The following is a 27,519-nucleotide window of genomic DNA, read 5'->3' on the forward strand; positions in this document are numbered from 1 at the left end:
AATCACAATTACCCAAGTTTAAATTGCACTGAGAATGGAGTCTCAAATCTTGATTCTCGTTAGGCTGCCCTACTCTATTTGCAGAGAAAGTAATGTAATTAGTTTTTTCAATATTTAAACTTAAGGTATTCTTATCTAACCACTTCTTAATTAAAAGCATATTATTTTCAGCTATAGTATGAACTTCATTCCATGAATTTCCGTGAAAAATAGCTGCAGTATCATCTGCAAAGGATATCACAGTTGAGTTTAGAAGTCTTAAATTTAAAAAGTCATTTACATAGAGTATGAAAAGGATGGGAGAAAGTACAGTACCTTGAGGAAGACCATAAGAAGTTAAGTTAGTTACACTAGATTGATCATTTATGGTTAGGGACTGGGTTCTATTACTCAGATAGCTTTTGAACAATTTAAGCGAGACTCCTCTGAAACCATAGGACTCCAGTTTATTGAACAAAGTATTATGAGGTATTGTATCAAAAGCTTTGCGTATATCCAGGAAGACCGCAATAGTTTTCTTATTGGAGTTTATTTTATCAGATAAAGTATTGATGAATTTTATTAGAGCGTCAGATGTACTTTTACTATTTTGGAAACCGAATTGGTTCTTGTTGATTATTTTGTTAAGATTCAAGAAAGAAACAACTCTTGACTTTATTAGTTTCTCCATTATTTTAGCAAGGTTGCTGATAAGACTAATCGGTCTATAATTACAGGGATTAGTCGGGTCACCTTGTTTGAATAGAGGTTTTATTTTGGCTGATTTGAGGTGCTCGGGAAAATATCCCTCCTCAAAGCATCTATTAAAAATGAAAGCGAGAGGTTGAGATATAAAATTGGCTATTTTCTTCAGCGTAATATTACCTAGACCATCAATACCAGGACTGCAGTTGTTCTTTAGATTTTTAATAGTTGCCTCAACTTCAACTGGGCACGTTGGTCTCATAAAAAACGTATTATCGATCTGTATTGCAGGAAATCGATCACCAGTATTATCAGGGATATTGATAGTTTGAGCTTGTAGTTTACCCACATTTGTGAAATAATTGTTGAGGGAGTGAGCATCAAGTTCAGTACTCTTTTCCTTGATACTGGCCTCACCTATAACCTCGTTTATGCACTTCCACAACTTCATGCTGTTGTTATTACAATTTTCAATTTTCCCTTTATAGTAGACTTCCTTTGCATGATTTATGATCTTATTCAAACCATTACGATAAGCCTTATATTCATTCTTTAAGATATTGTTATTAGGATCTCTTCTGAGTCTAGAATGCATTTTGTCCCGCGTGATTATTGATCTTATGATGCCTTCAGATATCCAGGGCTTCAGGGGACGAAGTCTGTTAGGTATCACTTTTACCTTCTTGCATTGATTGATGAGACTGGTCAAACGATCGACAAATTTATCCATAATAGTGTCAATGCTTCCATTCACGGTATAGATTTCTCCCCAATCCTCATTCCTTATGCGTTCCAGTAGTGCATGATAGTTGGTTCTAGTTAATGTGTTTATCAATACGTTTCTATTATCCTTATTGATAGGGACCTTCACCAAGTTCAGTACAACCGCGTAGTGGTCAGTTATGGTTGTCCTAAATATAACTCCTTTAGTGGACATAGAATGGTTGCCTGAATTTTTATAAAAAATGTGGTCAATGCAAGAATTTGTTGTGGTTGTTACTCGGGTATCACCATTTATGTAAGACTTATAGCCATTACTATTGAAAATATGCAGATAATCTTGAACAGGAACACTAGTTGAATGTGTATTTATATTCATGTCTCCCGCCACACATACATTTATTCCATTAGGAATTTTACTGATTTCATTACTCAGACTATTAAGAAAATTATCAATATTTTGATTACTTGGTGATCTATAAACCCCAATCACCTTCACAATAAAATCATCAATTCTTAAGTCAGCACTAACTACATTAGCATCAGAGATATCGAGTGAAACTTCATTGAATCCTATGCAATCTTTTATGTACATGCATAATCCATCACATTTATTCTGTTTAGTGTACTTATTTATTGCCGTATATCCAGGAATGTTGAAAATGAACGGCATATCTGCAGTCAACCAGGTCTCAGTTAATATTATAATGTGAATATCAGTTTTCAATTCATTGAGGCAGCAAATAAACTGATCGAAATTAGCATTCAAACTACGTATATTCATAGACATAATATTGAAACACTCAGCATCTTTATTTCTGTCCTCGTGAAAGTGATAGTTCAAATAATCGTCGATTACATCTGTTTCATTTTCTGTTTCTAAAATATTAAGAACCTCTTCAGTGTCACTCATAAATTATATCATCAGGTCCACTTCTCTTTTCCTTGTTCCATTCAACAAGCCCCTCACTATCTATGAATTTAAGTTTTTTAATTAGTTTGTCCACAGCATCATCTACCAGACTGGTTGTTAAATACCTGAAAGTTTCAGTGTGTCTAGACAAGGCAACAATCGCATGGGGCATGCTGTTATAGATTTCATTCTCCTTGTACTTAATTCTGATTAGAATAACATTTTTATGAGTTAGCCCTTGTGCTTCGTGGATTGTGTGAAGTGCAACATCCTCTCTCCACTTTATAGTATCACCCACCATAAGTTTTTCTTCTTGGGTGAATGTTAATATCAAAGTGTCGGGTTGTATCAGATGGTATTCCCCATTTCTGTAAGTAGGCAGAATTGAGGTAGCTCTTTCATTAAGTGTCGTAATATTTTCATAGACAGTGGAAAGGACAAAACAAACATCGATAGGACATCTACGAGTTACCGTTTGTTTTGTAAAAGGTTCGCAGAATTCTGAAATTTTATGCCATCTTGTGGCATAATTACTTCTCTCAATGTAGGGTATTTGGTTTGCGTCACCAACTACAATTATTTCTGAGGCCTTACTCAAGTTAGCAATAAAACCGATGTAACCCGCATGCATAAGTAGAGCTTCATCAATAAAAACTCTATTGTATGTTTTATTCTGATTATGATTTATTATATATGAGCCAACTGTCCTGTAATCAAGCTTAAGACGATTACAATGTTTTCGACCATACCTTTCAATGACAGTTTCACGGATTGCTTTAATACCTGCCCGTGTTTGAGTGAGTACTAGATCCTTGCCAGGCTCATGATGCGAGACTATAAAGTAAGATTTACCACAGCCGGGAACACCGTCATACCATTTTATTTTGGGAAGTTTACACTCATGAAGAGTTATTCTATTTATAGTTTTTATTAATTCGCTATTCAGCATAAGTGTAGTATTACGTGTGACTAAAACATATCGTTCTTTAGTAGAGAATTTTAAAGTATCCTCTTGAAATTCTACGTAACTTCCACCCTGCTCCAAGCAATATCCCATTCGGTATTTAGAGTTTGTTTTGAATAGGAATCTTTTCAAATTATTATCATAGATGTTCATATTGTTATTCAGGACGCTTATTAGTTCATCACCTGATATTGACATGTTTCTTTGCGTGACCCTAAGAAGAATATTTTTATATATTTTAGCATTCTCGTTATCAGTGTTTTGAAGTAGGGTCCGTAATTCAATCATAGAGTTTATGAAAGCTTCACGTTTATTATTACCTTCAAAGAATCCCACAGGGTACTCAACTCCCGGACTATCAGACAGCTTAGGTATATTAAGAAAATTAATTTCACAATAACCTCGATAATAAAAAATAAACTTCAAATCTCTAGCTCCTATGACAGTACTCAAGAGTTCAGTGGCAGGAATATCAAAATAAGTTTCACCCAGATTGTTAAAAGAATCAATTCCTATAATCAAAGGGTAATTGAATTTACTCCAATCATTTATTCTATTCAAAAGATCAATAAGTACCCCATTTTCACCATCATTTAATATGAAAATAGGAATGTTCTTATCAGAAAACAAAACTCTTATACAATTAGAATCCAGTAACACATTCAGGTTATTCCATTCTTCAAGAGAGAAATACTTTTTATTTCTAAGCAGAGAGAGACCTTTGGATGTTTTAATAATATTTCCTATTTTTGTAAAAGATATCATAACATCAACCCTCTCACCAAAATTATAAACCAGACTTATCTTACTTTTATCAGTATTAGTTGTTACGTTGAAACTATAAATTTTGTTAAGGGATTTTGAATCCCAATACGCGTAGGACAAAACAATCTGCATTCCTTCATGTGTGAGAAGGTGAACTTAATAAACTTACTATTTCACTCAATAGAGTATTCAATACTCTGGTACCTAAGTTGAATAATTAACTACCGGTATGCCTTCCATAAGGTACGATACATAAATAACTATTACCTATGTCATAAATAGGTATTTTTGTTGATAAATAAATGTACAATCAATTAGTCACAACTGTGTTTATTGATAGAAAATTCATTACAATACTGATCAAATAACTTGTTATATGTTGACAAAGGCAAAGTTGATAAAACCAAATTCAGAAGAGAAACAAGATGGCCAAGTTCTGAAATGATTTTTCAACGCATGTTATGTTATTTCAGATTACTGTACTCCTACTAGTTCATCTTTTCCCAGTTATTATCACGAAAAATAATTGGAAATATATTCAAGTTTTGGCTTTGGAATCAAAATTTAATTTTGCAATACCTTTTACTACCAGAATGAAAAGCGAATACTGAAATGTTGGGACCATCTTCTATATTAATATATGTTGACTAGAAACGCATTTCACAGCCACATTTCGTAATTGACAAAAATATTCTTAAATTATAGCTAAGAATATTCTACATTAGTAATTTGATTGAAATTAATTATTAATTTGTACTTGATGACAAGAAACATTGCACATTATTTTTGGAATTGAACATCATTAGGAATGTAAGTGAGAAAGAAGTTGATTTCTGAAGGAACAGCTTACAGCGGATATTAATATTGTTTGCCAGAAGTATAGGAATTTTGGATGAAAATTGAAATCGAATGAAAAATTAATTGAATTTGTTATTTTGGATGTTCGTCCGAAAAGTGAAGTTTCGACTCGATGAAAGCTTTGACGATGAAGAATTAGAAATTTGTCAATTTAAGACCTTCAATTTTGGAGGTTTTGATTATTATCTTAAAACATTTTTAAAACTACTACCGTCAATATGAGTATTCCAATAATTATGATATTGGAAAATTCATCAGTATCACTGTATCAAAAATGTTCAATACAGCCACATTTTATTTCAATTATTCCACATCAATTGAAAAAAAGTATTGAGTATGTGAATAGCTAATATTCTTTAGCAGAATAGTAATTTGTTCATTACTCAACTAATTACTATTTTTCATAACAAAATAATACGAAGTCCACCCAAATACTGTACTAAAACAATATTGCACTCAAATATTACAACAGTTGTGTCAATTAAACATAACATAAATGTCATACAAATTATAACTAGAAGATAGCTAGATAGTGAATGACAATAATACAATCATATCAGTTATCAAATCTTACTCAACAAAATTAATACTCCTCGAAAAATAGATGAAAGAACATAAATAAAATAATCACTGCTCTAAGGCACTCTTTGTTTCCATAATTCATCAACAAAATATGGATATGAAAATAAACAATAAATAGTATTGATAAATTAACAAATAATAACATACCAATTAGGTACAGTTTAACAAAAACAAAAATCACTGGGTCTTATAACAAATAAATCTAGCTTGTTGATCTTATCAATATTTCCAACATAAATTGGAAAATTATTAATTGAAGTTAATGATAAATGAAAATACAATCTAGGGCTGAAAATAAGGATTAAAACCCCTATCCACTATCCACAACCTAGAATGAATTATAGGTTTGAAAAAGAAAGTTACTCTTTGAAAGTAGAGATAAAGTGTCCAGGTAATGCAAGTGATTGCATGAACTTCTTAAAGTATACTCCAATCATTGGCTGATTGAGAAGAGCTTCTAACTCTTCACAATCGACTAGTGTGAACAAACTTCACAAATTCAAGACATCACTTACTACCTCAGTACAACACTATAGCTTACAAATTCGAATATTTTTTTAGATTGAAGTAATAGTTAGAAAAAAATTAAATTAATTTCTCAGTAGAAGCGAGTTGTACTTGGTAAATGGTACCTTTTAACAGTAGCAGACTACATTTTAGTACTGCCATAACAAGGGAAACTTTAGAGACACTTGTTGCTGCTGTTACAGGTTGAATGTAAAGCGGCTTGTAAGAGGAAAATTGAGACGCCAAGTTACAGTCGGCCAGTATGTCATTGACCACTTTCAATTTCCATTCAGTCGGATTGAATAAAAATTGGTGAAAGTGACGTACTGACAAGCACTGTCTACCAGCAACCTCTAGTCTCTACTTTCCCTGTCTACAAGTGGCTTTAAAACAACTCTAAACTACTTATTCAGAAGTAGAGCTCTAACACCTGGTTGCACAAAAGTCTGTCAACTTTTAATCCTAATTAAATGACACGAGAGCCAATCAGAGTAACCTCCTTTCCAGAAAACCATCACTGATTGACTCTCGTGAAATTTAATCGTGATAAAAATTTAACATTTAATCTCGATTAAATGCCACGAGAGTCAATTAGAAAAGCCTTCTTCTCAGAAAAACATTCTCTGATTGGTTCTCGTGGAGTTTAATCATGATTAGAATTTATCAGACTTTTTTACAACCGGGCGTTAGACTTAAAGTTAGTGCCACCACTCACAAAATAAAATGCAAACAATTCAAAGAGTAGTTAGGTGCACTTTAGATGAGATGAGAGGAGGTGGTGGTGACACTGTGTCCGTTGGTGGGAGGAGGAGAGGAGGGCGACGATGAGGAGGAGGTGGGGGTTTGCGGCGCGGATGCGGATGACTTGCTGGATCCACGACGGCGACGCCCCGCCTTGGGGAGTAGCGGCGGACACTCAAAGTGGCGCACGGCTATCTCCACCATTTCCTTGCGGTCAGCCTCGTTCCACTCGCTCAGTGCCGACTCCAGCAGGCCCACTAGTTTCTCCTTCTTGCCCTGGCCCACCAAACAAACATCAAATTATTAACGCACAATATTATGAATAGAGTAGAATAGAAATATCAATTAGTAGATAAATACTTAAAATATAGTGGACCATGTCACAATACATAAAAATACAATTCAATATAACGAATACAGATTACAAAGTGTCATACTAAAGTGTCACACTAAAACCATACATCACAGCCATCTCTACTAGAATACCCCGACCCCATCAAAATGGTAACAATGCATGACTATAGTGAGGTACACATTATAATGGCAGTGGAGAAAGATAGTAGAACAGCGTTGCCGATTCTCTGCATTGCTACTGCCTTCTATGTAGGATGGCTGATAGTGGATCAGATGCAATATCAACTGTTCATCCTTGTTCACGATAGTCAATTAAGTTATATTTAAACATTTATAAAATATATTTTCCAATGATAAATTAATCAGTTTTCATAGTTCAGATTAAATATTTTGTTAATAAATTATATTTCCAAAAAACGTATATTTTATGTTAAAAAGTGGATCTGGGAACGTTGCAGAGCTAGAAAAGGATAACGCTGGATAACAACAACAATATCAATCAAATTCTGCCATTATAATGTGGATCTCACATCTCACTAATTCATTCATGTGGACTGAAAGTTGATCCCTATGTTTTGGTGCACAAGTTGAAGGAAGCCGACTGCTCATGCCAAACGTTTCTAGTCCTAATGAAAAACGGGAGTTCCTCAGATCAGCTAGATTTCAATTTGTCTTGCCAAAGGTCTATAAATACAGGCCATAACACGATCCCGTGCTACATTGCAAAATCGCCATTTTGGGTTATTCTAGTCCACCAATTTTCAAATTTATCAGCTGTATTATAAATTAAACAACATGATGTGTTGTTTGTAATTTTTTTTTCAAGAGGTATTGCTTGGCTTTGAATTGTAAAATAAATTCTTTCAACAGAATAATAGTATTTAGATTTCAACTAGCAACTGAATTGTTGATTTTTAGATTTAATTGATTAGGAACTTTGAACTCTTTTCGAGGTTAGCCTCGCATATTTCTGTCTTGCCCCAATGCCTTATGAATCATAACAGCTATAATATGTTAAAAGAATAATAACAATTTTTAATAATAAGTAAATAATTGAACCATTTATAACATATAATTATGAACTAACATGAATTTACATTATTATCTGAACCAGAATATTGTTTTTATAATGCATTATTTTTTACGTAAAAATTGAATTTTGAAATGTGCCGCCATAAAAGTAACACAAAATGGCCGCTACATAAGGAACACGGTTGTCTTGACCTGGTTTCTATAGACCTTGGTCTTGCCTATAAAATTAGATGTAGATAACATAGCCTAAAAGATTTTGCTCAATTATGTTTCAAAGGTAAAAAGAGAGTTTGGGGAGAGTAGTTTTTTCTTTTAAATGACAATATGTTGATATTATGACAATAATTATATGTTGATATTATTCGAAATGTTTTGATAATTTTAGGTAATAAAAACAAATAACGAACAGTTGAATCACTGGACAATTTGAAATAGAGGACAAAATAAATGTAACCCTCAAAAATAACGGGTTGCTAGACTAGTTGACTCGAATAGCTGACAACAACTCAGCTGGGGACTGATGTTATTGAATGCACAGTAGTCTTGATGCTGTAGAAGGGGTGAATCGGCCCAGGGATCAACTTGTGAGACCGCAACTATAAGTTTAGTTAGCTGGTTAGCTCTAGTTGAAAGCATGAGGGTTGAAATCTTTGATCAACAGTACGAAATTCTTGCCCAATTATTTTTTATACAAGGATACATCTAACAATATTAGTACTAGAGTACAGATGGAAATGGATTGTAGAAGTTAGTATACAATTTTCTTAATTCTTCATTTCTGTTGAACTGTTTAATTACATTTTTGTTCAAGCTATTAAAAAATAATAAGTAACTATCAATCTCAATTGTGATTCCCTTGGCGATTTTATTTTCATTAGCTTACTGTTTATTTTTCGAAAATGATTTGTAATTAAGCACAATTTACTGAATTCGTATAATATTGTAGCTCGATATATTTAGTTTTAGGGCAAAATTGTACTATAATTATGTTTTTAAATGGCACCAGCTGAAAAATCTGGTGTGGTGCACTCACACAACTTTCCTTGCCGTTATGAAAATTGATCACCTGACGCTAGTGTACTCGCGCTTCTCAAGTCTACTATTCAAAGATATGAGACAGCTGGTGATAGGTCAATAACGCTGGAGACACACGAGGTCTGCTATCTCTTCGTAGTGAATGATTTAATAGAACCAACAGTTGCCAACAGTTTGCAATTTAATAATCACATTTTCTCGGATTTTAAGCTTATCTTCAATTTTATGTGGAAATGTTACTGGACATTAATTGCAGAGATTTTCATGCTCAATCTTTTCCACTTGAAATTTTTTGTTTAAATTGTATATGAAGGCTGATAATTGAGAATCTAAAATCAAACTTTGCATAGATGGGGCAAAGCTCCAGGAATTTTTACAGATATAGGACATGTTGCAGATGATAGAGCTTATCAATGACTATTTCAGTTATGAATTTGATCAGAATCGCTGGAGCCGTTTTCGAGAAAATCGCGAAAAACCCTATTTTTGACAACATTTTCGCCATTTTAGCCACCATCTTGGATTGCATTTGATCGAAATTGCTCGTGTCGGATCCTTATAGTGTAAGGACCTTACGTTCCAAATTTCAAGTCATTCCGTTAACTGGGAGATGAGATATCGTGTAAACAGACGCACAAATCATACACTCATACACACACACACACACACACACACACACACACACACACACACACACACACACACACATACAGACCAATACCCAAAAACCACTTTTTCGGACTCAGGGGACCTTGAAACTTACAGAAATTTGGAAATTGGGGAACCTTAATTTTTTTGGAAAGCAATACTTTCCTTACCTATGGTAATAGGGCAAGGAAAGTAAAAAAGGGTTTAGCAGGACCCAACACTGAAAAATTTTTTGCAATAAATTGATTGATTGAATAAATTCAATTTAAATTTACCATCTAAACTTGTACCAAATTTTCAAATGGAATCTTTTTGAATTCTATATTGTGATACTTCACATTAACCAAAAATCTTTATTTCAACTAAAATCAACATACTAACCCCCAGTTGCAGGTATGTCGGATAATGTTTAATCACTATAAAATGCTATACTTTAATCGAGATTAGCGCTAACCAATGCATTTTGGTTGTACAAGACAGAAATTTCAAGCGAAAACGCCGATTAAACTAACCGGCGTAAAAAATTTAATTCTGATTAGTTGTCACCACTTTAACGGCGATTAGTTGAAATGAAGAAAATTTGGTTGCACAAAGGTAAAAATCGAAAAATAGCGCCGGTTAAACTAATTGATGTAAAAGATTTTCAACAGGGCATTCATGGGGAATTGAATCCAACTAACGTCGATTAGGTACCTACTGATAGCTGTCTTCCAATTAGTTTTTGGTAAAAAAACTACAAAATTCAAAGTATGAGCTAAATATATGAATGAATTTCATCCGTTAATAAGATAGAGAAATGTATCTAGCTGATATTAGCATTCAAAATTAAATTCTGATTTTTGAGGTTAGTTTTCGATCTGGTTCGTCTGCAGATAGCACTTGACACTAGCGACAGACAGAACATTTTTATGGCGCATGCCTAATGAATGGTCAACGCTTCAATAACTTAAGCTCAAATTTGTGCCATTTGTTCAGAATAATAACATCTGTCGGTTACATTACAGTGTTGCCAGATTGTGAAACCGTTAAAATCTTGGTTATTTAACCGGAAAACTTAATCGGGATTTAAAATTTGTGGAACGGTAATGAATCCGTAAAACTAACGCTAATTTGTTAATCAGCGTTAATGTCCATATTTAACAGACGTACGTGCAACTGGGGGTATGTTTGTAACATTCCAATTGAAAATCTGAATTGAAATTCAAATAGACTTGATGAATTGCTATAAATGAAGCAAACCAAGCTTATTATCATGTACCTCAGTCCAAGTTTTCTGCAAAGTGTCGTAATCGATCATGGCCTCAATGAGCTGACTCCTCAGCTGCACCGCGCGTCGTCTCTCCTGCAGGGTGAGGCGTCGGTCGCCCCCACCACTTCTCCTCCTATCACCGCGACCATTCTTGTCGCCCGCAGGTCGCTCGGCTACTGTCGCCTTGTCACTCGAAGGTTGCTCGGCCACTGTCACCTTGCCGTTCGCAGGTTGCTCGGCCACTATCGCCTTGCCGTTCGCAGGTTTCTCGGGCAATGTCGCCTTGCCGTTCGCAGGTCGCTCGGCAGACGACTTGAAGAGGGGCACAAGCGACTGGTGTCGCTGCAGCAGTTCGAGTCGCGGCGCGATTTTCGCTTCCTTGTCGGCGACAGTCCACGTGAACTGGGCCAACTCGCCCAGGTCGCTCACCAGTGGCCCCGACTGATCCACCATTCCGGCGCGCAGGTGCTGCACCAACTGCAACCAAACAATCACATATTACAACTATTCAAAAAAGTAAACAAGATGCACCAACGATAAAAAATAAATATGAAAAGGAGGGAGAAGTAGAGAGCCTGAGCGCAAGTACAGCACCAATTATTGAGAAAATTGATGACGTAGAAATGGTTTTCACACTTTGAGATCTTACACTCACAAAATCATGTTACAATTCAAATGAAAATTCCCTATTTGGCGGAGTTAGAACTTCAAGTCCTCTCTACCACTCAACCTTAAATAAGCCCAACTTCAAATAGTGAGAATTTATATAAAAATGTAGGTAAGTTATTTAATGCTATTTGAAAGACAGCAACTTTTCCCCTGACTTTCAAACGAATTCCTTGACTTATCCCTCAATTCACCAGAATTTTGGAATTCCCTGACTTTTCCAGGCCACTCACCACTCTGAAATTGTTTCAATTTTTGTTTGTTGATTTCAACATGAAACCATGGTTCTGTAAGTTGAAAAGTACTAGAAAAATAAAGTTAAATTTTCGATATCATAAATTTTCTCAATCATCCATGATGATTTCACAAATTCTAAATACCAAAAATTCACAAAAGCATTTTTCATTTGGCTAAACCTGCATTAACTTAAATGGGGAAATCGAATTAAATTGGAACACACACAACAGTGGATAAAAGTACCCCACAATACAAAACAACCAAAACTGATTTTACGGTAGTTGAAAAACGATTCCTTTTGAATTTACTTGCAATCAGCCTCTTTGCTTTTCAATGAAAGTGATATACACCAAGCAAGTACCAAACTATAACCTCCACAAAGCCGGGGCCACACCTGTCATGTATCGTTCGGATCCGATACACAGATATCAATTGCCTAGAATGCTGCATACCACACATGTCCCTAATGTACGAGGGTCATTATTTATAAATGACAATTCGGCCTCATAGTGCAACCGGCTTCTCTAGCAAATCAAATGGGATATTTCGATCACCCACCATACAAATTCGACTTGGTCACTCAATAGAAACTTGGAGTTTCCCCCAAACTCAAGACATGACTTTGAAGGCAGAGCTTCCAAACTAACGAGGAGCACCAACAACGTCATAGACCACTTAAACTCATTTTGGCGTCAGCATTTTATGAAGAGGATTTTTGTAGGCTGGTCTACTGCTATGAAAAATGACTTGACCTTCACGGCAATTATAATAATTATCATAAGGGCAAGTAGCTTTTAGTGGAAAAATTTTTCTTTTATATACATTCGTCTTTTATTTATGACCAATCGGAGGTTGAACAATAAATGGCCCTCGTACAAGTGATCTGTCCCAACATCATCCTTCCATCCCACACAAATATCGAACATGAGTCGGATCGGAACGCTGCATGAAGGCCGGGGCTACACCTGAGTGGAGGGGTGGTTGTGGAACATGCTTCATTCTAGACCGTTGTAATCCATGATCATGTTAACTATAGTAAGGAATGTTTGAATTCTATAAAAAATAGATTTCTTTTTCTAGCCATGCCGATTATTTAACAAAAATTTATTTATTTATTTTCTTGTAACACTGTTGTTAATTGGTGAATTATTTCTTGTTAATTGATCGGAGTGCTATCGAGCTTTATTTGAATTCACGGATGACAACGGTCTAGAATAATGCATGCCACACATGTCCGTCACGTGATATGTCCTACTATCACCCCTCCACCCAACAGAAATATCGGCTTCTGACAGATGCGTCCTCAGCTTCATGCAGCGTTACGATCCCACTCCAATCATACACGTGGATGACTTCATGAAAGAAAAAAAGACATCGGACTTCAATAAATTGTGTAATCCTGTAAACCTGTCTGCAATCTGACCAGTCCCTTCCATTTCACAGAAAAGTCATACATTCTATTTATTTGTTCAATCATTTGACACAACTTTCAGAAAGGTACCATAGGCTTAAGCCCAAAACGGTTCCAATTCTAATTTATACGACAGTCAAAATGTAGTTAGGTTAGGTGCCACTTTCACATTTTGAATTACACACTGAGATTCACATCCTAATCGACATGAGTAGGATCCACGTAGTATGCCAAGTGTGGCCCCGGCTTAACCTGTATACTGTAATATACAGGGTGTCTATGAACTCCCTACCAATACTCTAGGGCATTGTTCCTGGGTAAAAAACATATCTAAATATCATATTTAAATATTGTCCGGAAGTCTTCAGTTACACACACAGCGGCCATTTTGCTTTTTTCACTTTTTTCTTCTAGATAATGGTTGAACATACGGAATTGAAACTTTGCACAATCATTTATAACAACTGGACAAAGCTACAAAAAAATATGATAATTTTTCAAATTCATAAAACAAAATGGCGGCCATTTGAAATTTTGTTTCTTAAATAACTCAGAAACCGTTGATTTTACAAAAAAATTACAAGAATAACTTTTTTGTAACTTTTTTATTAGTTTTTTTTAGTACCAATATTAGCTGAGATATGGCAGCTCTAGTGATACGACACCGCTAGGGGTTATTTGCAGTGCATGCTAAATAATCTAAAATAGCTTACAAATGACATGCAAAGCAGACGGAGACTGTTGCATTGTTGTGGCAGACTTTAGCCGCATGCCTTGGCATGCACTGAAATCAACCCCTAGCGGTGTCGTATTACTAAAGCTGCCATATCTCAGCTAATATTGGTCCAATCTTAAAAAAAAGTTAAACTTGTAATTTTTTTGTAAAACCAACGGTTTCTGAGTTATTTGAGAAACAAAAATTTAAATGGCCGCCATTTTGTTTTATGAATCTGAAAAATTATCATTATTTTTTGTAGCTTTGACTAGTTGTTATAAATGATTGTGCAAAGTTTCAATTTCGTATGTTCAACCATTATTTAGTAAAAAATAATAGGTGAAAAAATGAAATGACCGCTGTGTAATTGAAGACTTCCGGACAATATTTAAATATGATATTTAGATATGTTTGTTACCCAGGAACAATGCCCTAGAGTATTGATAGGGGGTTCATAAACTCCCTGTATGCTTGTCTAGTGGTTGCACATTTTCAAGTGTTCGCCTGTTCCCGTTTCACAAGAGTGTTGCATCGTTTTTATGCAAGTTTAAAATGTTAGCAAATATTGTGCTGTACCACACACGTGCCTATAGTCTATTTTTAAAACTACTTCCGACTTTGAGGGATATGCCGAACAGAGTAGGGATACAGCGGTGGCAATGTTGCCATGCTAAAGCGGAAAACGTTCTGTAGTCTTCAGTGGGTGTTCACACCACCTCATTATACGCATACCTAGTTTCCTCTCTGAAAGCACTACATCGACTGAGTCTGATCGACAACTTGGCAATTGCACTTCTTTCCATAACTCTATTCATCACAGTAATTGGCTGATCTCCCTCTGCTCTGCATATCCTTCCCAGTCGGAGGTTGTTTTAATTAAGGTCTATGAATACAGGCATAGCCACCTCTAATACAAGGCCCCAGCCTACGATATTGCAACGTCGCAGTGTAGGCCTAGAATCTAATACATGATTGGTGAAAAAGATTTTTAAAAATACCAGCTGATATTTTTCACCAATCAGGTATAAAGGTGTGTACAGACTTTCGCTCTGCTCCGCAACCGAACGTCACTCCAGCAGAGCGATTGATGATCGACCGGGGAACAAGAGTGGATCGACCGGGGAACGCGAGAAGAGCTAACATCTTCCGTAACGTTCATGATCGGTGCGACTGCAGAGCGACTTCGGTGCGATGGAGGAACGAGGGCGGTACGAGGGCGGAGCGTGCCCGGTGCGGGTTGGAGGCGCGTATATGTGTACGCAGCTTTAGATTCCAGGCCTACACTGCGACGTTGCAATATCGTAAGCCGGGGCCTTGTATTAGAGGTGGCTATGATACAGGTCATGACACGATCCCGTGATGCATAGCGAAATCACCATTTTGTGGGGTTCTAGTTCACCAATTTTCAAATTTATCAGCTGTTATCATTATAGAGTAAACAAGATCATGTGTTATTTGTAATATTTTACAAGGGACATTGCTAGGCTTTAAATAGTAAAATAAAATAGATTCTTCCGACAGAATAATAGTATTCAGATTCCAACTAGGAACTGAATTGTTGATTTTTAGATTAAATTGATTGGGAACTTTCAACTGTTTTTGAGATTAGCCTCTTGTCCAAATGCCTTAAGAATCATAGCATGTTACAAGAATAAGAACAATTTTTAATAATAAATAAATAGATTATTGAACCATTTATCATTGAAATTTCATTATTCAAAAACCTAGATTCGCATATTATCTAAACCAGAATATTGTTTTTAAAATGCATGATTTTGTTACGAGCAAATTGAATTTTTAAATGTACCGCCATAAAAAAGGCACAAAATGGTCGCTCCATAAGGAACATGGGTGTCTTGACCTGGTTTTTATAGACCTTGGTTTTAATTCGATAATAGCTTCAAATAGACTACCTGGTAAGCAATGCGCGCGCGATTCTTGGCGCTGTGCGTCTGCTCATCCTCCTTGTCCAACAGCACCTTGGAGAGGGTCTTCAGGGTGAACGAGGTCACACTCGACTCGCACCGCAACTTCACGAACGCGTAGCAGTTGCCGAAGCCCTTCACTATGCTCGAGAATCGGTCCAGCAGGTCGTACCTACAAACAGCATTACACATCAGCCACTAAACAATAGTGCAACTGCTAATTATTCAATTCAATTCTTTATTGCCAGAATTTAACAATGCAAAAAATCAAGGTTAATAAATCAACACTGTGAGAAACAATACTATTAGGTAATTATTATTGTCAAGAAACCCCTTTCAAAAAAGGATCCCTTTCATAACAGAATGTAAATATTTTTTTAATGAATAAACTCATTTTAAAATTTGCACGATATGTTTCGACTTATATTAAATATAAAATGTTTATAAATCACATATTTGTGAATAAATTTTATCGTATTTTTTAGGGCTACTTTTAATATTTAAATAAAAATGGCATGACTTGAAAATGACATTAGTAGCCGAAACATATCGTGATAAAATAATTTAAAAGGGTATTCAGATTTATATCTTTATTTATATCCTTAAATTTTGTTTCTAAAATAACTGCTATGTAGGCAGATTAAGCTTATTATATTTATTCGACAGAATTGCTAGAAAGTGCAAAAGTGCTAAAAAGCTCATTCAACTATATCGTATGTTGAATCAGATTGAGGAGCCTTTTAAAATGTTTTCGAATTCACAGACTTGTATATACTTGCAGAGTCTGGATAATTCGAAATTACTAATAAATATTACCAGCAACAAATGGCCAATAGATCTCACAGGACAGAAGTGTAGATACAAATAGAATAAAATTATTGAGGAATAATGGAAGTTATGTTTCCATATAGATCAACTGTGTAAGATTTCAATAATAATTATTATTATTTTATCTTCATTTTTTTTAAGCCTAGTTTATTTTCTGACTCCAGCTGTTTAAAGTCTAGAGCTTACCTAAATCCCGAGCTCGGAAACCGGCTCTAAATTGAAGGAAAAATAAATTTGTACAACCATTCAAGTAGCGTATAGCATAATCCAACCCACTCCAATTCTTAAAATATCATAACAGCATGCACCAACATCATTAACAAATTCGTGATAAAATTTTGCGAAATGAAATCAATAAATTCATATTTAAAACCCCAATATGTATCAAACTCGGGTAAAAATGTTTATTTCCCAATTAAAATACTACAATGGTTGATGAAAATGAGTGTTTTATATTAGATTTGAATTTATATAATTTTACTGGATTGAAATAATAAATGGATTCAAAGATGGAAAATTATCACTATATTGCAATACATCATTTTAAAAATTACTTTTAATACAGAGGCTAGATTAATGAGCTCGACTTGGATAGCTTATTAACTTTGCAGCGTCATCACAATGTATTACACACTACTATAAAATAGATTAATCTAATTCAAGTTGATAATTTTTATAGGTGTTTCAATACAAAACTGTATGTTTTCAAAATACTTTCCAAGGTCTACTTGTTCTGTACTTTATAATACGTTAAAACTATCATTCAAATGAGATTCAAGTTATATGAACAAATATTTAGTCGAAAGAGTAAATAGTCCCTAGTTTACATTTTTGGTCGAAACATTGGACTTAAACTGCCGAAAAGTCTAAAACGGGTCATTCACTTTCCAACAATTTGGTTCATCTAAGTTAGGCCATCTTTCACCACTGGTTTGGCAAATATCCCCACTCACGTTCCAAATCGAACGTAACTAGGCGGCTGACCTTGCGTGGTCGGACTACTCAGTTGGACAGTTCACTTCCGACGACAGCATCCGCGCCGCCCACAAAAACCCCCATTCCCGTTCCGACGTCGAAGGGATTCAATTGCTGATGACACAACAATCTTGGTTAAAGGTAACAATAATCAGGAAGTCATGGAAAAAGCTAAGATCGCTGTACAACAGATCAACAGGTGGTTCAAAGATAATTCATTAAAGTTGAATATGAGTAATACCAATGTTGCGAAGTTTTCTGCAAGAGGGAATGATAATGATCCACTGGTAATGGGACTATCCTGCTTCTGAAAAAACAAAATTTTTGGGGGTGGAACTGCAGGGGAACTTGAAGTGGGATAGCCACGTGGAAAAGCTCCAAAAAAGACTGTATCATGCTCTCTTCGCTCTGAGAACTGTAAAGGCAAATTCAAATATTACGACAGCTCTAAGGGTCTATCATGGATATTTCCTATCATTGATTAGATTTAGTATTCTATTTTGGGGGTCAGGAAGGAACTATTTGAACACATGCTTCAAAATGCAGAAAAAAGCACTTGGGGTTCTTGAGGGAGTGAGTCCTTCTTCTTCCTGTAAACCTATACTCAGGAGACTCCAGCTTCTTTCTGTTGCAGCTATCTATTTCTTGGAAGTGGTTTCTTTTGTGTTCAAAAATTCAGAAATTTTCAATGTTGACCAAATTAATCATGCATACAGAACTCGAGGTAGAAATGCATGTTTGTTCCAGCTCCCAATTCATAGAATCTCTCTACTTGAAAAAGGGCCGTATTACTCAGGATTGAAGTTTTATAATTGTATTCTAGAGGATATTAGGTTGTGTGGTGGTTATAAAGTGTTTCTATTTAAGATAACCAGGAAATTGGTAGAGGCATGTCCCTATACAATAGAGGAGTGCTGAAACGCATTCTCAGGATCCCGATCCTGAACTTGACATTTTGCATGCCACTTGAGCCTTGCTCAAAAATGTGTGGCTTTACGCAACTAAATTGTAATAAATAATAATTAAATAAAAAATTTGGACAACATATCGGATAGTGAATGGCCCGCTTAATTCGACACCTGTTAACTCACTATTTATCAAAATTTGGGACAAGAATAGTTTTGGGCCTGGCCTCTTATCCTTTCCCAATTATAAGTATACGGCTTGTGATTATGTAAAGAATGAAAAATGTAAATTAATTAGAACCTTTATGAGATTTCTGCTGGGGATATGGTGAGCCCATGTTTACCAAGTGAAATTAAAGAAAAAATATCTCTCAATAAAAAAATGAGCAATAATCTATTTCATGCAGTCATAATGAGTCCTGGTCCCAAATCCTGGTCCTTATAATCATCAATAAGAAGTCCATGACACCGCAGCAAATGTTTCATAAAAATAGATATTTTTACATAACCTTACATTAACAGCCAAAAACTTAAAACTATGCTGAATAAATGAAAATTAAAAAAGAAATGAGATGCAAACATGCAGAAATAGGAACTAATAAAGTCTTTGAAAAGAAGAATCTATATCAAATTATCATCAACCATAACCATTTATTATTATTGCATTCGTGGTGCACTAATAATTAGTACAGCATGGATTTCCGGCAATCGGAAAACTCAACGAAATCTGAATGGGATAGTTGATTTGTTCTTCATAGGATGGTTCATTTTCATTATTATATTATTATTCCAATAACAAGAAACCCAAATAACAGTTTGCTCCACGACACGACGCTGCACACTCCACACTGCTCAGTACCAGTCATCACAAATTAATAACGGTGTTGATTGAATGTAACTGAACGGAGACGTTACCTACGCATGCAGATTACGGTGCTGTGTTCAGCAAAGATGGCCTTGTGCTCTACAAAGTATAGTTTGATTACACTACCTAACAAGTTGTTTTAGGACCTCAATACAAGTGTAATAATTTTGAACGTTTCTCCAAGGCCGGGATAATATAGTCTAAATAGTAAGATTCAAAAAAATAGTTGAAAGAATATTTATATGAAATATGATAAGATAAAAAAAATCATAACCTATGAATCAAATATGCATATACTGTAGATATAGTGTGTTTTACGTTCAAAGTCAGCATATGATTAATTTTTTTTTAATAAAAAAAGCTTGCTATTCTTGTCTATCGTTAGGCAAAGGTGATAACTGCATCCTTCTTCAACTCCGCAACGTTACCAAATGGCCAAGTCATGTTTGGAGACTATGTAGAAATACAATGGACTACCATAATATTTATTGATTGATTATATTGATTTTATTTCAATTATGAAAATTAATTAAATCATGAAAACATATATTTTATTGGAAACATTTGAGATGTTTGTTATATTTGAACTTTTGGTACATTTGAACTGTTTATAATATTTGAACTTATTATAAACAAGAATCAACATGACTTGTATAACAACCATTTACTATAAGAGACAGTGGAGAATGGGATAATAATGGTCCCCTATGAAATCTACTGACTTTGAAACGTGTATCTCACTATAGAAGAACGTTAATAAAAGTTTAAGAGAAGTTCAATTTGAGTTATTTAAGATTTTGGAACCAGCAACCAGTCATCCAGAGCCTAGTTAACAAACTATTCTAGCCTTCCAGTCCATGAGAATCCAAAGTGCAATCGAATACCTAGACGGCAAGCACACGTACCTTTTATAAATCTGAAAAAATAATTTCTTTAACCTGGACTCAACGCCAAAATAGAATACAAACTGAAAATTAAATGTAAAATGTGATAAATTATAAAAACAAAAAATTATTCGCTGTTGTACACTCAAATTAATCAAAAATCAAACTAAAATAACAAGTTAAAAATTTCGTAAAAAAATAATTTTTAGAATTTATTTACTAATATTAACTATGATCTATATCAACTAGATAATATCAACTATGAGCTATAAATTTGGAATAGCAAGATGGGATTAATGTATAAGAATGGTGAAATTGAGATGATTGTTTCATAAAAATGTAAATGTTGTTTCAAACCTTTACTACAAGAAAATACAACTAATAGAATACGAATAGCTCATAAAAATCAATTATATGCAACTGATAACCAAATTAATTGACGTATTTCAAGTGCTCAAGATAACGCCATCATTAATGAATCACTCACTCTTCATCTCAAATCATTAGTAATCAATTTGACATGTCTAACCTTGAAATAATTTCAATTAAGAGTACAAAGGATTTCATTCAATATTCATTCATCTTTTATAGCTTTGACAGATTATTCGACTGAATTGGTTCAATATTTTGATGCATTCGATTAGCCTATCACGATTATTTGTTATAATTATTCATGAATCAATCTGAACATGATACTTATCATAATTTATCGGGACATGAATAAAAGTAAATATTTACAGATATATTTTACATATTCATCAGGACATGACAGGATATTATGTGCTGTGATTGATATGTAATATTAGTAATTGACATTCAATAAAAACACTCTTTTTATCACAAAGATGTAATATTTAAATAAATAAGTAGACACTATATTTTACATTGTAACCGTCATTTTTAATTTTCACATTAATTTTAATGCTTTGTTTCATAAGTAGTTCTTTATTTTCATTTCTTACCATCATTAAAATAATGATAGGGAGAGCAAGAATCAGGTAACCTTGGGCTATTCCTCTTCCTTTTAGTTAGTATAAAATGATTATGAAATGGAAATCCATTTAGCCTAATAATTATTATGAAAAATGTCAAAAAACAAAAAACACCCTCTTTATCTGGATATTTGTTTCATAATGATTATTATATGTACGTATTAATTAGCATTTGAATAAATGCAATCTCTCAATTATTTGCATCTTTTAATACGTGTTGCCAATCAAGATTATTTTGATTTCCTATGACTTGACTAAATGAATGGCAAAAAACTAATTATTTAATATTTTTAAAAACACTAACTTTGATTTACCTCTAAATATAAATTTACCTCTTGAGCGCCTGAATCAAAAGTAGAGGAGCTAATTCGAGGGCGTCATGACAAAGCAGAATGAGACCAGTGCAGCCTGGCTCCTGGTTCTTTATTTTCTCCAGCCACATCAGAAAGTCAACTAGAGCCGAAATCTCGCTTTTCGTTCTAAGCATCTGCAAACAAAAATGCACCGCTTTGTTCATAACATTTTGAAAAACATAATTTGTCCTTGTTGAACAGGACAAATATATATATATATATATATATATATATATATATATATATATATATATATTTTTAATGTAATAGCCTATATTAAAATTTGGAAAGTTTTTAATCATTAAAAAAATTGATATAGCCTAATCATGAAGTTTAGACTCACAGTGAGTGATTCCAAGTTAGTTGAAAAGTAATTGCTGACATAGGCTAGGTAAAAAATAACCAAAGTTACCATCTTTTCAACATTTTTACAAAACAACCTTTTTCATAATTTATTTCAAGTTGATAAATAATTTTATTATAATTTTATAATTTTATGTCGCAACTTTTACTGTTATCTCAAGCCGATTACTGTTGATTATTGTCGATTTTTACTGATTTGTTGGGGAGAGTGTATGAACGGCACAATATGAGAGACTACCATTGTCACACAGCTTCACGGGAAAGAATTACATGAACTATTGGCTTGAGATAACAGTAAAAGTTGCGACATAAACGCCCTTTACCATGGGATATCTATCTACTTATGCTATTGTTTCTCTATGGTAGTATCATTCATTTTCTTTTCAATTAATCATTCATTGATTCTGCTCATTTGAATAAGTAGAATTTTACCAGAAATTACTTCAGTTCTTATATAATATCAAGTTTCAACAAGTAACTTCAACATTAATATACCTGTCAACAGCACAATGATTTTAACCGTGTATTATGATTCACAATATATTAGAAGCAAAAATTTAATTACTTTGTGAAACATAATGATTCCTTTTACTTTAGAGTATTAGACTCTTGAAATCACAAATATTGTATGTAGCCTAATTTAAAAGAAGTATTGTTATTCAATACTTGAAATTAATAGGCGTAAAGAAAGGTTATATGGAAATGGGCAAACAGTTTCAAAAACAAAGTGTGTATCAAACACGCTGATAATAACAATATCCACAAGATATCTACAAGTGGATGCGGGAACGCGTAATTAGAAATTTTCAAAATTCAAATGTTCATTCCTAATTTCGCGTTTCCGCGATTACTAGTGGAACCACTACTAGTACTAGCCTAGTATAATTACTATTGTCCCTGTGTGCAGCATGCTTTGGAATGAAATAGAGCACTCTAATAGATTACCTTATGGTTAGTCTTATCCCTGAGCGCCCGGAACCGGCCGATAGTTTTGGTGTACATCATGTAGCGTCGCTGCGCAAAGATGGTGAGGTCCTTGTAGGGCATAATGTACTGGGAAAAGTCCTCACTGGGCACATGGGCGGCCAGTTGGCAGATCTCATCGGTGACCATTTGTCCGGTGGCGTCCACGTCCCAACCCACCAGGCGGAATCGGCCGGCCGGCAAAGGACTCTTCTCAGCAACGGTCGTCGAAGGACTCACTGACTCTGTTGGTGATACCATGGTTCCGGCTGTTTGCACAAAATAACCAAATTCAACATTTTCTGTCATAAATAACCTACTATTAGTTAGATATTACTTTAAAAATAAGAGAAAATAATAAAGGTTTTTGTATTTAAACCAATTATTTAAATAATGACGGAACAAAATTATTTATTTGTGGATATAATAACAAATAATCCATTTTCAATACTATAATAAAGTATTACACACACGTACGGGATAAGAAAATTATGTTTGGCGCATCACTATAGTGCATGACAGGTGGTTGATGGTAACGTCAGCAAAAATTTTTATTTGTGTAGGATCCCTACCTGTGTTGATGTCACCAGAACGCACTATGGCTTTGTTTACGGAGGTATTGGTTTCACGCATTATCACGTTTGAACTACTGGACTGATTAACTTGAAACTTTGCATATAGATTCTTAATTAACTGGGTATGGTTATAGGCCTATTTTCAAGATTTCATTACGTCAAGCTTTCGATTGTCAAGTTTTAAAATAGACTCTTACGGAGCACGGGTTACCTCCTAGAATAAAATATAACAAAACTCTATGACCCGGTTGCACAAGTCAGTTAAATTTTGACCGTGATTAATTTCACAAGAACCAATCGGAAAAGGCGTTTTTGAAAAGACGGCTTCTCTAATTAGTTTTTGTTGAACTAATCACGGTTAAAATTTAACCGGCACTTTGTAAAAGCTCTTTAGTTGATAAAAAACATTATCATTATTATTTGCAATTTATGCTTGAGTTAAAAAAATATTCGAAAACAAAATTTTGCATATATCTTTGTTAGCTTATAGACACTGAAGTTAAATACATAAAAACACAATTTCTAATTAAATACGTCCGAGGACAGTTCCGTATCTGGTGTAAGTAGATCTATTACCGACATTAAAAATATCAAATGTAACACATTACATTCAAATGTAAGACATGACATTCTTACATTATAGAATGATAACTGTAGGCTTCACTCTATTTTGAATATTAAAATATTGTAATTTAAAAGCAAAAAATTTAACCGCCCTAACCTACTCGTTTACCTTAAATGCATTTTTAAACGTGACATTTTAGACTCGGAAAAAAATAATATTATGTGTGATTTGATATTTTAATGTAGTCTATAATTTTAATATTGATAATATCCACACCAGATACAAGACTGAACCCATACTTTTGAGTACCGATAATAATTTTTATAAATTTGGTCAAGATTATTTTTAGCAAAGTAATCACGCGTAACGACGATGTTCCAAGATACGGTACAATAGACATTATTAAATTACCATTTATTTTAGAAATATAATGCTTTCAACAATTAAGATTAATGAAGAAATGAAATAAAAGATTACCATAACATATTATATTAAATAGAGGAGACTAAAAGCATTCTACCACAATTTCTGTTTTAGGTTAGACAATCCCAACGCTGAAGGCCGGTAACTTACTTGATTTTCAATTTTTAAATAATTAAATTGTATTACAAAAGATTGTATCAATGTTTAGTAAAAAACTGAATAATAATTATTTGCCAGTTATTGATATTATTATTCAACAATACACAGATTAGGCTAGGCTTTTAGAAACATGAAGTTTGAAGAATCGTCAGTTTAATATTTTAAACATTCTGCAGTGTTTGATCTAATCCAGTATAAATGAAAAATTATATATTAAAGAAAAATATTTTATTGATAAATTAAAACATTAGAAACATAAAGCTACTTTTGATACTTACCTATTTTACCTAGGTAGGCTAATACGTTTTTTAAATCAAAAGTACTCCACGATTCAACTCTACAGTAATGATGAGAGAGGAGGAATAATAGCTCTTTTCAAGTAATGGAATGATAAATGTTTGTCGGTGCCTGCACAATGATAAGATACTCGGTTTTATCAAATTGAATTAATAATAATCTAGAGAACTCCCACCTAAAGATACTATCCACACGTGGAAATTGTCAACCATCAAAATCAAACAATTCAATTTAGCATTTGGCAAGTTTTCATGGTCAACAAGAGGCAACAGCTGTTAAGCATGGATATCGCCACCTACCGGTCAACTACTAAACTATTAGCTTATTAACCGCCAATTATTCAAAACTTCTTCAATCTCAAATTTTGTGAGCCTTTTTGAATTTAGGCTACTAATAATTAATAGATGGGATATGGCAATGCTTTTTTGATTTGAACAATACTTGTAAATCATGAATAGATTTTTTATTTAATTTTAATATTTTTATAGTGTTTGACGTGTTTTGCTTTTGTGCTTTAGAAAAAATAGATGTTTTATTATATATTTTTTAATGGTACAAGAACTAACAAATATTTTTACATTTAACATAATTTGAAGTTCTTTATTATTTTATTCGGTAAAAACTTGGAAGATTGAACACGTAGCCATAGTCTGCACATTTGCAAATAATGCGTTATTGTCATGTAGATAATTTTTGTAAGAGCTCATTTGTCCATGATTTTTTTTTTTTTTTAAGATTACGTCCTAAAGACTCCAGTCATGGAGTATAAGACAAGTCATGTTATTACATAATAATTCTAACACTAAGTAGTTCAACCTAGTTTAGGTTTGAAAGGAATTCTTGTACACTATAAAAAGCTCTATCAACTAAATATTTTTTAATTTGTTTTTTGAAAATCTTCAAATCATCATTACTTTTCAAGATTTGAGGTAGCTTGTTATAAAATTTCCTACCAATATAATCTGGTTTTTGTTCAAATAACCTACTATTGTGACCCATTATATGATAATCTGCTCTGTTTCGCGTATTATACTCATGAACATCTGAATTCTGGATCACACCACTCGTTTTCACATGCATTACAACTTCATATACATACAAAGATGGCACAGTTAATAGACCAAGCTTTTTAAATAAAGGCCTACAAGAGTCTAACCTATTCACTTTCTCTATACATCTGAGTGCCTTCTTTTGAATCTTAAACACCCTGTCCATATTTTGTTGAGATGAATTACCCCATACTAAAATAGCATACCTAATATGAGATAGTATAAGTCCATGGTAAGCAGTTAACAGTAGTTTTTTATCATTCAGCCTAGCAAGCTGCCGCAGGACAAATACCCCAGATGATATCTTATTACATATCCTCTCAATGTAAGGATGCCATGTTAATTTCCTGTCCAATAAAATTCCCAAGAATGCTACTTTCTCTTCTTGGTCTAATTCATTTTCCTCTACAAACACATTTATTTCTCTATCCTCTACTGAATTATATTTACTTTTGAATTGTAGGAATTGACATTTCTTACTATTTATTGTTAATTGCCTTTGCTTCAAGAATTGGACAATTGACTGTACTCCAGTAAAAGCATTTATTTCTAGACTATCTAATAAATAATTGTTAAAGATAAGCGATGTGTCATCAGCAAACAACAGAGCTCTGTGATCTTTTAACTCTTTTGGTAATTGGTTCACATACAACAGAAACAGTAAGGGACCCAGAATTGAGCCTTGAGGTACTCCAGCCTGGACCTCCAGTTTTTGAGATTTAATTTTTACTATTTCATTCCCATCCACCTTGGTAAGCTCAACACACTGGTTTCTACCTATGAGATATGATTCAAACCATTTTAGTTCTATACCATTCACACCTACAGTTTTTAGTATTTCCAATAATATTCTATGGTTCACACAATCAAAAGCTTTGGATAAATCAAGAACTATTGCGGCTGCCTTCTCACCTGAATCTATTATATCTATTAGTCTTTCAACAAGGGATACTATTGCAGTCTTAGTAGATTTCCCTTTCTGGAACCCATGCTGTTCATCACATATGAAATTATTATTTCTTCCAGGTGCATCAATAGCCTATTTAAAACTACTCTTTCAAAAATTTTACTTATTACATTTAGAATACTAATGGGTCTATAATTTTCAACTCTTTCAGAATCACCGCTCTTGAAAATTGGCAAAATTTTTCCTTGTTTCAGATCATCAGGGAAAATACCCTGCTCTAGTGAAGTATTAAGGAGATGCAATAAAGGGTCCAGTAATTCATTTTCACATTCTTTTAAAATTTTGCTTGAGACCCCATCCAATCCTACTGTTTTTTTGTTATTCAAATTTTTTATTATTCTTGACAACTC

At 33.8% G+C, this 27,519-nt stretch overlaps 1 protein-coding gene across 1 annotated transcript; it reads right to left on the reverse strand.

The window, feature by feature from the left end:
• Positions 1-4,360: 4,360 nt before the first annotated feature.
• On the reverse strand, positions 4,361-25,404 carry LOC111048719 (maternal protein exuperantia). The gene is made up of 6 exons (XM_022334668.2): positions 25,135-25,404; positions 23,117-23,403; positions 21,788-21,942; positions 15,995-16,178; positions 11,062-11,529; positions 4,361-7,010 (listed from the first exon to the last, which is right to left on the reverse strand). The coding sequence occupies exons 2-6, from the start codon at positions 23,393-23,395 to the stop codon at positions 6,750-6,752; spliced, it is 1,347 nt and encodes a 448-aa protein (XP_022190360.2). The 5' UTR covers positions 23,396-23,403; positions 25,135-25,404; the 3' UTR covers positions 4,361-6,749.
• Positions 25,405-27,519: the final 2,115 nt, after the last annotated feature.

This window comes from Nilaparvata lugens, chromosome 2, assembly GCF_014356525.2.
Source record: "Nilaparvata lugens isolate BPH chromosome 2, ASM1435652v1, whole genome shotgun sequence".
Classification (NCBI taxonomy): domain Eukaryota; kingdom Metazoa; phylum Arthropoda; class Insecta; order Hemiptera; family Delphacidae; genus Nilaparvata; species Nilaparvata lugens.

What these genes read in the sequence shown, in the direction of transcription:
- LOC111048719 (XM_022334668.2), bottom strand. Translation starts at nt 23,395, where the DNA reads ATGGTATCACCAACAGAGTCAGTGAGTCCTTCGACGACCGTTGCTGAG. An exon ending in TTGATTCAGGCGCTCAAGAG is followed by an intron (nt 16,179 to 21,787) that starts GTAAATTTATAT and finishes TGCTGTTTGTAG; the next exon opens with GTACGACCTGCTGGACCGAT. An exon ending in TGCAGAAAACTTGGACTGAG is followed by an intron (nt 7,011 to 11,061) that starts GTACATGATAAT and finishes TTGGTGGGCCAG; the next exon opens with GGCAAGAAGGAGAAACTAGT.